At 42.8% G+C, this 13,334-nt stretch overlaps 1 protein-coding gene across 4 annotated transcripts in view; it reads right to left on the bottom strand.

The window, feature by feature from the left end:
• NOX4 (NADPH oxidase 4) overlaps nt 1–13,334 on the bottom strand; it is a 119,798-nt gene that overhangs the window by 67,167 nt on the left and 39,297 nt on the right. For all 4 annotated transcript variants that reach the window (XM_064441391.1, XM_064441392.1, XM_064441393.1 and 1 more), the window contains one exon: nt 1,063–1,123. In XM_064441391.1, coding sequence (XP_064297461.1) covers nt 1,063–1,123 — 61 coding nt within the window. The remainder of the gene's footprint in view (nt 1–1,062; nt 1,124–13,334) is intronic.

The raw sequence follows: 13,334 nt of genomic DNA, 5'->3' as shown, positions 1-13,334 counted from the left end.
AGCATGGAAGAACATGAAAGCAACCTGTAATCTCAGTGTAACATAGGCATTAATTAACCTGGCAGCCATCCAAATAGCTGGCATCAAAATCTGCTTATCTGGGAGCTGCACATTTCAGCATTTCTGCAGACACTACTACGCACAGAGGCACTCCACTGCACATGGGGCAGCAGGCTGCCAAGAAATAAGAAAAAGAGACAGAAATGGAGAACACTGAAAACTATTACATTGCAGTAAGAAGATGTGTTAGTAGTCGGAAAAACATGTTTTCTGGAGAAATGTACATCTGAATAAAGCAGGGGTTGCATCAAGAATGGAATAAAAACAACTTTGGGGAAACAAGCATGAACTATCTCTCGTGAGAATACACCAAAATCAAGGTTGTGCTGGTTTTGATGGGGTAGACTTAGATTTCTTCAGAGTAGCTAGTATGGGGCTGTGTTTTGGATTTGTGCTGAAAACAACGTTGATAACACAGGGATGTTCCCGTTACTGCTGAGCAGGGCTTACACAGAGTCAAGGCCTGGTCTGCTCCTCAGACAGCCCTGCCAGCGAGGGGCTGGGGGTGCACAAGGAGCTGGGAGGGGACACAGCGGGGTCAGCTGACCCCAACTGACCCAAGGGATATCCCACATCACATGACGTCATCGTCAGCATAGAAAAAAGCTGGGAGAAGAAGAAGGAAGGGGGGACATTCAGAAAGATGGCATTTGTCTTACCAAGTAACTGCTATGCATGATGGAGCCCTGCTTTCCTGGGGATGGCTGAACACCCGCCTGCCCATGGGAAGGAGTGAATGAATTCCTTGTTTTGCTTCGCTTGCATGTGTGGCTTCTGCTTTACCTTTTAAACTGTTTTTATCTCAGCCAAGGAGTTTTCTCACTTTTCCTCTTTTGATTCTCTCCCCTGTCCCACCAGGGGTGAGTGAGCAAGTGGCTGTTGTGGTGCTTGGTTGCTGGCTGGGGTTAAACCATGACAAGGTACAATCATGCTGAAGCCAGAAAGGGATGACAGTTCAAGTAAAGGTATTTGTCTCTGAAAAGGAATTATGTTTCTACATACCTGTCCAGTCTCCTACTACTTTAAGGTGGACCCCAAACGTTGCTTTGGTATCTGTAGGGCACTAAAAATATTAAATATATTAAGGACCACTTCTGAGTAACAAGAAAATAACAAAATACATTAAAAGTACAGTTGTTAAGACAGAACCTGGCGTAAAAAGGTCATTCCTGAGCAGCCGTATCAGAAGCTGTACCCCTTAAAAAGCAAGTCTAGCATCAGTACAGTTCAGGAAGGTGAGCATGGCTAGTCTCCACTCAGCCTTAACCCTTTCTCCTGGTCGCAGAGGAGTCTGGGATGGCCTTGTCTGGCAGTGTGATTTGGAACAGCTTCTTCACTAAGCAGTGATACTAACTGAGGATACAACAGTACAGAAATACTCCCTCTGCTGTTGACACTATCATCCAAAATCGAGAACTGCCCTATTGCTCCTAAATCAAGGCATTTAAGACACTTCTGGTTCTTGAATGTCAGGGCACATGTTTTCAAGCTGATCATTCTCACACAACTGTTGATTTCTTCTAAACAAAAACTGAGATTTTGCTGCATTTCACAAGAGCTTAGGGTTTGCAAAGGGAAAACGCCAGATAAGCATGGCACATCATAAAAACCACTTTGCAGCCACCATGTTCTCACTCTGCACCTATGCCCTCACCGTGGGGCTACTTGTGACTATCAACACGGGAATGATGTTATTTACAGTCTTATCCACACCATGGTGTCTAAAAACCTCCACTAAAGCCAAGTCAAAGGTCTAAGGAGCCCCCTCAGTTTCATTCCTTGTTAGGTGCAGGGAGATTTCAAATGCACTGTCTGGACAGCTTTTGCAGGTACACCAAATGATTTCACACTTAAACAGGACAAGCAACTATTCCTCAAGAAAAAGACTCTTCACTTTCCTTGTATAAACCAACCAGTAGTAATAGAAGATACTACTACTGAGTTTTGACACCTTTCTTCGAACCTGTTAATGATTAATCCAAGGTCCATCATGAACCCAACACCCAACAGATGACACTCCTGTCTATTTTTTTCTACTGCTACAGACAAATACGGATTCTGAGGAGAGGCCTTAATTCAAGGAACACATCTGTATTATAAATAAAAGAGTCCCAAGTAGTGAATCCAAGCACGAAATACATAATCATCCACCATGCTTGTGAGGACACTTCTTGGCTCTGTTCTGGACCATTGCCATTAGTGTTCCCAAGATAATCTGTCATGGAGTGGGAAACCATTGGCCTCAGGGCTGAGGATTAGTTCCTATCAGTTCCTTATTTAGCAGCAGACACAGATAAAAGGTTAGTATTCTCTACATCTTGGCAAATGTAGAACAGAGAATACAATACCCTGGCTAGTCACTCCATTTTCCTGAAGGGGAAGAGCATTCTTGTTAAGAGTACTCATTACTAGACAGACTCGTATTTAATTCCTTGTCATCTTTCAACTTTTCCTATAAAAATTTGGTACAGAAACTTAGAGTCAGAATTATTTCAGCAAGTCTTAGCTTTCAAAAAAATGGCATCAAGGGAGGGATGCAGGCAAACCTCACACAACGAGGCCAGTATTTGCTATGGCTAGCTGCAATGTCTTCCAACAAAAATATCAAGACCAATTCTCCGTATAAAAGTCCGCAAGCAGCCTTTCAGCTATAAAGTTGCATACTGGTAGCAAAAAGATCTGTTCTCCTGGGACAACCTGTAAGAGCCTTTAGCAGAGTTTAATTTTCAGCCTGGGCTGTCCCAGGGGTCTCTGTGTTTCACAGGCGGTTGAGTGATTTTCTTAGTCCAACTATGCACAGTCCCAGTTCAGCACATTATAAAATTGTCTGTCATTCCCTCCTTCCATTAAAGTTAATGGCAGAACACCCCTTGTCTTCAGCCAGAATAGGTTCAAAGCTGTTATCCTTTACATTACCCTTGTGACTAACTCCTTTCTGCACTACTTTGAAAAATTATCCAATAAGAAAGAGATTTATTTCTCTCTTGAGTTTAGGAAGCCTATTTTGATACCTATAACTGGGCATGAGAGTTCCTCAGAGAGTTCTGGAAAAGTCCTATTGTGCTGCTAAATCTTACCAGAAGAAACGTGCCCATCACGTAGGCTACACAGAGTGAATTTCCCCCAGTTCAAGAGAGAGAAAGATTACAGATGGTCTGGTAAAGGGCCACCAAGATAACGAGAGGATTAGAGAACCTGACATACAAAGAGAGGTCAAAAAGGGAATGTGCTTATGTAGCCCACAGAAGAGAAGGCTCAGAGAGATCACTGTCTTCCAAAACGTAAAAAATAGCTATAGAGAAGATAAAGGTGCTTTCTTCACCACCATACGTGGTGAGAGGACAAGAGACCAGGGGCACAAGTTGCTTCAGGGGAAATTTCATCTGAATATAAGAAAAATATTCTTCACCATGGAATAGATAGCCAGAGAAATGGTGCAATTTCTCTTGCTTATTCAGCTTCACAGGTCCCTGGACAACCTAATCTATGGCCCTTGCACCAGAAGGTTGGACCAGATGATCTCCAGAGGCCTCTTCCGACTTAAATCTTTCCTATGGACCTGTAATTTTAACTCTGAAAATTGTATTCATGTTTTTACTTTACAGAACACTTATTTTACCTCTCTCATCTCAGGGACAATTAAGTCCCCAAATTGTGGCCTTTCCAGACTGTTAGAGAATATACTCCCGAAGCTTAAGAAGATATTCAAAGACAGTTTTTCTGAAGTTAAAACATGAAAGTGGGTAAACTTTCCTATGTTATTAACAGACCGCTGGGCATGTGTAATGAAGTGCAATGAAAATATCCTCATATATTTAACCTTCTTCATGAAATCATGGAATTGTAGGATAGCTGAGACTAGAAAGTGCCTCTGGAGCCTAGCTATTTCAAACCTCCTGCTCAAGCAGGGTCTGCAAGAGCAGGTGGCCCAGATCAGTGTCCAGTTGCGCTTCGAGTATCTCCAAGGATGGAGAGTCCACAGCCTCTCTGGGCAACCTGTGCCACTCTCTCAGAAAAAAGCAAGTTTTTTCTTATGTTCAGATATAAGACTATAGCATGTTATGTACATGATACGCCTCCTGTATTTTAGTTTGTGTTGTCCTGTCACTGGATGCCACTGCGAAGTCTGGCTCTGTTTTCTTCATTCCTTCATCAGCTCCAGATCTCTCAGCCTCTCCCCATATAAGAGATGTTCCAGTTCCTTAATCACCTTCATGGCCCTTTCTGCTCCAATCCTATTGTCTCTCTTGACCCTTGTCTCTCTTTTACTATGTCCTATGTCTCCTATCCCATGTTTCTCTTATACTGGGGAGTCCAGAACTGGACACAGAGCTCCAGATATATCTCACCAGTGCTGAGCTGAGAAGGGTCACCTCTGACAACCTGCTGGCAATGCTCTGCCTAATACAGCCCAGGAGGTTGTTGGCCTTCTTTGCTACAAGGGCATATTGCTGGCTCATGGCCAACCCAGTGGTCACCAGAACCCCCTGGTCATTCTCTGCTGAGCTGCTTTATAGCCAGTCAGTTCCCATAATGTACTATACCTGGGGTTATTCCTCATCAGAGGCAGGATTTAGCAATTCCCTTTCATGATCTTCATGAGGTTACTGTCAGCCAATTTTCCAGCCTCTCAAGGTCCCTCACATGGCAGCACAACCACCTAGTGTATCAACCAATCTTCCCAATTTTGTTTCATTTGCAAACCAGTATTGACCCCTGAGGTACACCACTACTCACTGGTCCCCAGCTGGACTTCGTGCTCACAATCCTTTCAGCCCAGCAGTTCAGCCAATTTTCTACCTACCTCCCTGCCCATACATCTATTCCTCACTTCATCAATTTCTCTGTGAGGATTTTATGAGAAACAGCATCAAAAACCTTGTGAATTATTATCTTGTCCATTTTACATATCTAAGTCTCTGATCACCTATTTTACTTTTCATTTGCCATATGTCATCTTTAAAACACTGCACAGCTAAACACTGCTTCAAGATCCTTATTACAGTCGGCTCATACACACATTTAAACTGACATCTATTTATGTTCTATGAAGACAAGCACAAGCTGAAGCACCCTCTTGAATTGGAAATCAAGAGAACAAGCACACGAGCCTTGGCCAAATAAAGGCGTATCAAAGTCTCAAAGACCTCAGCAAGTCATGATGTTGTCTCTGCAGTTACGAACAAAAACAATTAAAATTGTTTTTAAGATGTGTTTTGGCAAATAGTACTTGGATTTCCCCCTGTTCCTTTTAACCTGAGAGCCCAAAGAAACAAGCCAGTGACTATCAATCAACTGTACTGGGGCAAGAGCTGCATGCAGCCCCTTATTTCTTCCTTACTGCCCAGTACACTGCCCAAGAGTAATTCAGTAATTCTTTCTGCATTTTGAAGAGTTAAATGAACCCCATTTGCCATACTCATTCGATTAAAATGCTACAGTACACAAATTAGTTCTGGCAGATAGTGTAATTAAGTGAAGCTATGTTAATCTTATTCTAACCTCAAGCTATCCATACCTTTAGAAAGTGAAAGACTTTACAGGTAGGAACGTCTATGCTAATCATGTTATCTGCCAGCGTTTGGCCATCCTCCAAAAACAATTGAAAACCAAAGGAATTTGTTAAATTTAATACAGCTGTGCAGATTTACACCCCCGGAGCAACCAAACTATGTTCTCAGCATTGCAAAGTTGGTAGGTATCCTCAGAGTTGTTAATCACATGTGGCATGTTTATAATGTTTATTTTTATTTTATTTTTGTATGTATTTTCACATTAAAAGCAGTGAAAATAGTATTTTGTATGTGGATAAAACTTATGGAATACAGAATATTCTACATCTTGATGAAAAAACACCTTTCCATATTTTTTTTTCATTTTTTCCCAAGCTAATTTGAAATACAAATGCAAATTATCGCATCGGGAATTTGCAACAATCCCTGGAGAACTTTATGCTTATAAACCACCAAATTAATTGCACTCACAAGTAGCTGCAGGTCTACTATTTATCTCTATGCTGAGATAAAATACAGATGATGATTTTTAATAATCTTAATTAATGTTTAATGCACTACTAGACTAATACATACTTGAAATGTTTTTATTTATCAGTTTTACATCGTGAACATGATACTCAGTTGTCCTCTATGCCTTGCTTTTATATGAACCCGAAGTGAGTGAACTAATTACTGTTAAATCATAGTGGTAATAATTTACACCCACTTCATACTGGTATAAAAATCTACTGGAGGTGATGAGAAGTAGAGAAATACGTGTGTATGAGAGCACAACATATAGCAAATGGAAACTATGTTATCACCATCTGTGTTTCTAGCTTAGAATATCCCAAATATTTAACATCACTGGTATCTACTCCCAGCCAAGAATTCTTCCCAGAACAAGAAACAGGAGAAACCTTATTGAAATCATTTTAATATTATTAAATACTGCTGAAATCTTGTACAATACTCTTTTGGGACCTTGGGGCACAGGGTCTTGGGGTGAGTCAACAGCAAACTAGCAAGAAAATAGGTTAATTCATTAAAGTTTCCAGTTCTTTTGTACATCTTTACCGTAAGAATTGTACAGGCTCTTTAGAGCGATGTTAGGTTTTGATTACAGCACTGTCACAGGTGCACTGATGCATACACCACGGTAACACTGCAGAATATCTATTATCAGAAGAAAGTAGATGAAAGGGACACCCATGTTATGTACCCCATGTGGCTCTGCCAGTAAAGCTTCTTACAAGTTCCTGTGGAGATACTGCTCTCAAGCTGATGCACCACAGTAAACACCAGCTTCTGCGTCTGGTGCTGCAGAAGGTGGCCTGAACAGTGCCCGGAGTTACAAAGATCTGTGCTGGAAGAACAAAGTGAAACCTCATCTTTGTCTGATTTTGGAAACTAAAAAGCTTTCTGCAGAGTTTGTTTAAATAAAGGATAACTCCTCCAGAGAAGGCTTCCACTTTGGGGGAAAGCCATGACATGATCCTAATATGGATTTGAAGATATCCTGGCAGGGACTATAAACACTGCTGAGCCCCTGATCTGCTTCCGTGCCTCTGCCTGCCTGCCTGCCAGGGTGAACCAGCTGCACCGCGAACCCCATTTCATCAGCCCATCATTGCTCCAGACTGAGACAAACCCTTGCACAGATCAAGAGAAACACATTAAAGATTCAGCATGTTTGAGAAAGAGGCAGAATTTTGGGGGGAAAAAAGAACTAAACACAACCAACTTATTTCCCCTCCCACAGAGGGGGGGTGAAAAATAAAAATAAAAGATTTTCAACTTTGTCAACTGATGAGAAAATGTGAACCTCGGAAGCTCAGTAAGTTGTAGCTTGTCTGATTTCATACAGAACTGATATAAACATTCCTAAAATGATTCATCCTGACATTAGAAAATGAAAAGGAGTGATGACAAACACAGGCATGCTATATAAAGGTAGCCAAAAAATAGTAGCTAGACTTCAGTCTGACTCATAGGAGGTGAACTCTGTTACACTGGGCTACCCCTGTTTTAACTAATGAATCCCATAAGAAGCAAATTTCAGAGGAAAAAAAGTTAATCTGAGGAGTTACTCTTTTAAACACATCTCTGCCTCAAAGGCTAGGAGATTCTCTAAAATGGCTGTTTATTTTTCTGTTTTGTGTTACTTTACAGATCAGATCAAACCAGGTTTTGTCTAAAAGCTTTCCCTGTTAGAGACTTGGCCTTACAGCTATCCTAATTTAACTGGCAGACATCAGCAGACATTATAACATCTCCAAACATGGGGAAATCCTAACCAGGGAACATGACTTAAGTATCAAGGGTGTCTGGATGATCAAGGCAAGACCACCATGCCTTGAATACTCATTGCTTCAGCCAGAGCCATCCCACTGCAGAGCTGATTCCCTGCAAGCAGCCCAGCTGCAGAAATATATCCCAAACACTTTTCCCTTTTGCTTTCCATTCCCTTATACTCCTTGTTGTACAACCTCAAACACCTGCAGTCTAGCTAGTGGAAAAAACACACCATAATGCTGTGGGATGCTCGGGACGCATCACTGGTCAGCTGCAGTGCCAAGAAGGATCATTCTGGTCATCTGCGGTCTAACTTCTTCTGTAACATAAACCACAAACCCACACCCACTAACTCCTGTGAGCCTGTAGTTCGGCATTTGCTACTTCACTTCGTGAAGTCTCAGTTGTTAAATTACTCTGAGAGTTCAAAACAATCTTTTTTCCAAGGTCTCACTCTATGAGCATTTGTTTCTTCATTTCCCTCTTGCACCACAAGAAAACACAAACGTTTACTCTAATAGATGTCTTAGAATTGTAAACAGACCAATAGTTCTAAGTGTCAAATATATATAATATGGCATAATATATATATTATTGAATAAATAATATGGAATTACTTTATTTGTTTTCTAGTAAGTCTGTAATAGCCCAACTGCTACCGTGTTGCTGCTCAGATACACTACAGATACACTTCTACATAATTCTGTAGTCACTATTTCTTTGCCTCTGCAGCTCAGCAGAGGTAAAAAACTTGCTGACTAGCCCTTCACCCCAGCAGACATATTGCATTTCACAGAATCATCAAATGCACAAGTTGGAAGGGACCCGTAAGCATCATCAAGTCCACCTCCCTATAACACAGTAAAAATGTTTCAATCCTAGCAATATTCAGCCCATATAATTTATGCATTTCAAGTTGCTAGCTAGTGGAAAAAACAAACCACAGCCTTATGGGCTCCTCAGGACACAAGCCTTTGTCCCTGAAGGAGTAAAAGGCAGTAGAGAAATATTTCTGCCCAAGGCTGCCTCTCCAAGTTCTCCCAGGGTATGTGGGCACGCTGCCAAGCAACACTGTGCTGAGCTGACAAATGCATGAACAAGGAAACGGAATGGCACAAAAGGCTCCTTCTCCATCACCCCTGAGCAGAAACTACAGGCCATCTCCAACACCTTGAGGAATGCTGCGTCCCTCCAAACTCCCTACCAGCACATACAGCATTTTGCCAGGCTGAAGTACAGGTCCCAGCCAGTCAGCTGGTCTTAATTTTAGGACAGCAAGAGGCTGGGAACTTCATTTCCTCTAATAGTTTGTCCACGTGCTTAGAAGTAGTGCTTGTTTTTTTGATTTTGACTTTCTCATGAACTTCCTAGACCTTTCTCTAACCTGACCTAGCAGCTAACCTGGAAGCACTACCTCCGATGGGGGAAAACACACTTCTCTGCTAAAGTCAGTAGATGCTTGTTATATATTGTAAATTTACTTTCATAATATCAGAAAAAAGACCTGCTCAGAAGAGTGATCTGACACCTTCTGTTTAAAGTATCTGCGGAAGGAGAACCCAGGATTTAGCGAACTTGAGTGTAACAATTTTTGTGTTCCCTTGATCCGAAAGTGTCAGATTTGTAAATTTAAATGAAAGTGAAGGTTTACTTTGGGTTTTTATACAGACCCCAAAACTATTAAGCCTAAAACCAAAACAAAGCAAACAAACAAGTCTAAAGAAATACTAAAGGCATCTGAAATATTAATCTATTCTATTTTTTGTTTTACTTAAATTCTGTGTCAAACAGCTGCTAGATTTTCTACTTCTATGAAGAGCAGACAAGCTCTAGGGATTTCTTTAGTTTGCCAGCAAGATATTTCACAATATCTGCATCTCCTTAAATGCTCTGTAAATCATCTCATAAAGACAAGTTTCGTAACCATTTGCACAAGATATTTAACAAATCTTCTTAGAATATCATGTTAGATTTTGTTTTCATTGTAGTCCTTTGTCAGTATGAACTTAGCTCTTGATGTCCTTACATGCTTTCTACTTAGGCAAACTTCCAACAACTTCTCAATTTTTTGTCATAAAGGATTTCAGATTTGGCCCTTAGGCTTTTCCTGTTGTGGGCAGTTTATTTCTCAAGTTTACAGTACAGGACATGTGTTTCTCCATCACCTCTAGTTTTGCTCTTTGGGCAGTACAAAATTTCTTGCTTAAAAGAAGCTTAGAGTTGGAACTTCACTGCTAGACTGTTAACAACTTCACTGATTTTAAATGAACTCTGGATTATCCAGAGATAAAGACAACCTTGGCTCTACAAAACACTAGTTTTCTCTTATAAAAGCAAATGTGTTACCTGTGACATTGCTTATACTCATGTATTATTTGCTGAGACCTTTCTGAAAAGGCATCAAGCCCAAAAATGTAAATGTACAGATCAGGGCCGTGATCCAGTACTCCTATCATGCCTAAATCCAGGAACCAAATGGACTTAGAGGTTCAGAGGTAACAAGGAAAATTCAATCTACAAAAAAAATCAAACCGATCACCACCAAAACCAGATATGAGGCTTTAACAGCTGCAGACACCCATGAGCAAGGTCTGCAAGGTGCAACTGTACCAGCAGCACAGAGTGGATACCGCAAAAAGAAGAGACGAGTGCTCGTAGTGGGTGACTCTGTTAAAAGGCATTGAGGGACCTGACAGGGAGTCACGGGAGGTTTGCTCCCTTCTGGGAGCTGTGATCCGAGACATTGCTGAGAGAGTGCCACAACTTGTCAAGAGCACAGATTACTATCCACTGTTACTCTTTCATGTGGGCACAAATGATGCTATAAGCCAGAGCCTGGGGAGAGCCAAGAAAGACTATAAAGCCCTAGGGGAACAAGTGAAAAATATTAGTGCACAAGTCATCTTCTCCTCTATTTTACCACTTGGAGCAAAATGGGCAGGCAATAACAGAATAATAATGCAAACCAACTCTTGGCTTGTAGCTGGTGCTGCTGCGAGGGTTTTGGCTTTTATGACAATGGGACTTTCCCCAGCAACCAAAGCCTACTAGGGAGGGATGGACTCCACTTGTCTGGAACGGGCAAGGGCATCTTTGGCAGTAGGCTGGCCAACTTGGTGAGGAGGGCTTTAAACTGAAGGACTTGGGAGGCGGGGTCCAAGTGGCAATCTAATGCCATCACATCCAACAGGAGAATAAGCCAGGCCAACCCAGGCAGTAACTAAGGTGCCTTAGCTGCCTCACGAGATGACAGTCGGAAGACCAACCACCTCAAGGGTGTGCATGGCTATAGTGGGTCCTCGTGCACTTCTCCAGGGGAACCTATGAGCTCAAATACCTCTCTGAAATGCCGGCACACCAACGCACGCAGTGTGGGGAATAAACAGGAGGAACTAGAGGTCTGTGTGCGGTCTCAGGGCCATGATCTCATTGCAATCACAGAGACATGGTGGGATAGCTCGCATGACTGGAATGTGGTCATGGATGGCTACAGGCTTTTCAGGAAAAACAGACCAGCACGGTGAGGTGGGGGAGTTGCGCTTTATGTGAGGGAGCTACTGAAATGTATCAAGCTCTGGCTCAGGAGGAAGGAAGAAGCAGCTGAGACCTTATGGGTGAAAATCAAGGAGCAGGCAAATATAGGTGACACAGTTGTGGGCGTTTGCTACAGGCCACCTGATCAGGAAGAGGAAGCTGATGAAGCCTTCTACAGACAGCTGAAAGTAGCCTCACAATCGCAGGCCCTGGTCCTCATGGGGGACTTCACCCACCCTGATATTTGCTGGGAAAGCAACATGGCAAAGCATGCACAATCCAGAAGGTTCCTGCAGAGCATCGAGGACAACTTTTTGATGCAAGTGGTGGAGGAGCCAATGAGGTGACATATGCTGCTGGACCTTAAATATAAGGAAGAACATAATCAGGGCAACATATTCAACATAGTCATCAATGACCTGGACGATGGGATAGAGTGTAACCTCAGCAAGTTCGCTGATGACACCAAGCTGGGAGGAGTGGCTGATACACCAGAAGGCTGTGCTGCCATCCAGCGAGACCTGGACAGGCTGGAGAGCTGGGCCAAGGGGAACCTCATGAAATTCAACAAGAGCAAGTGCAAGGTCCTGCCCCTGGGGAGGAACAACCCCACGCACCAGTACGGGCTGGGGGCTGAACTACTGGAAAGCGGCTCTGTTGAGAAGGGCCTGGGAGTGCTGGGGGACAGCAAGGTGACCCTGAGCCAGCACTGGGCCCTTGTGGCCAAGAAAGCCAACAGTGTCCTGGGGTGCATTAAAAGGAGTGTGGCCATCAGGACAAGGGACGTTATCCTCCCCCTCTACTCCGCCCTAGTGAGGCCACATCTGGAGTGCTGTGTCCAGTTCTGGGCCCCCCAGTTTAAGAAGGATGTGGAACTGCTTGAGCAAGTCCAGCAGAGAGCTACCAAGATGGTCATGGAACTGGAGCATCTCCCTTATGAGGAAAGGCTGAGAGACTTGGGTTTGTCTGGCCTGGAGAAGAGAAGACTGAGGGGGGATTTCATCAATACCTGTAAATATCTAAAGGGTGGGTGTCAGGACAATGGGACTGGACTCTTTTCAGTAGTGCCCCATGACAGGCCAAGGGGCAATGGGCACAAGTTGGAACACACGAAGTTCCAGCTAAACATGAGGAAAAAACTCCTTTCCTGTGCGGGTACCAGAGCAGGGGCACAGGCTGCCCAGGGGGGCTGTGGAGTCCCTTCCCTGGAGACATTCACACCCCGCCTGGACACGTTCCTGTGCCCCCTGCTCTGGGTGTGCCTGCTCAAGCAGGGGGGTTGGACAAGATGATCTCCACAGGTCCCTTCCAACCCCCGCCATTCTGTGATTCTGTGAAACCAAACAAAAGCCTCAAAGGTAAAAAATGTATGAATAAGTAATAGCTCTAAGACATTTAGGTACAGTACTATAATTTGTCATACACATCCAGAAAACTCTTTCAGGTAATTTTTCTACCTACTCTGTGTTGATTAATCGACTTAAGAGTTTCGCTGCCTGGCTTTCAGTAACTATTACTTTATAGAATTGTTATTTGAATACTAAACAGACAAAGAATTCTTCCTCAGTAATATATATTTGGATTTTGCCTGTGGATCTGGGTATCTGCATATGCCATCTTGTCCTCTCCCCTCCTCCAAGTTCAGCTTTGACTTATTAAAAAGTGCACACATACCCTAACTTGCTACATGCCCTAAACCACATAGCAAGGACTTGACCATCCATGAATATGAGCAGAGAATTCAAGTCCCTCCAGACTTTTTCTTTTCTTACTGCTGTAGAACTTTATGTGGAAAGAAAGGGAGAAAGACGACGCACTACAAATCCTCCTGATGCGATCTGCTTCAAATTAATCATCCGCGCAAAAAGACGGAGAACTAGAAAAGGGACAGAACTTCTTGATGCTTTTTGTTACCAGACTCTTCCAGCTTCTACTTCAATGGGATTTAAA

Source organism: Phalacrocorax carbo, chromosome 1, assembly GCF_963921805.1.
Source record: "Phalacrocorax carbo chromosome 1, bPhaCar2.1, whole genome shotgun sequence".
NCBI classification, from domain to species: Eukaryota; Metazoa; Chordata; class Aves; order Suliformes; family Phalacrocoracidae; genus Phalacrocorax; species Phalacrocorax carbo.
Note: the sequence above shows the minus strand (reverse complement) of the source record. Positions and strands in the feature narration are given on the sequence as shown.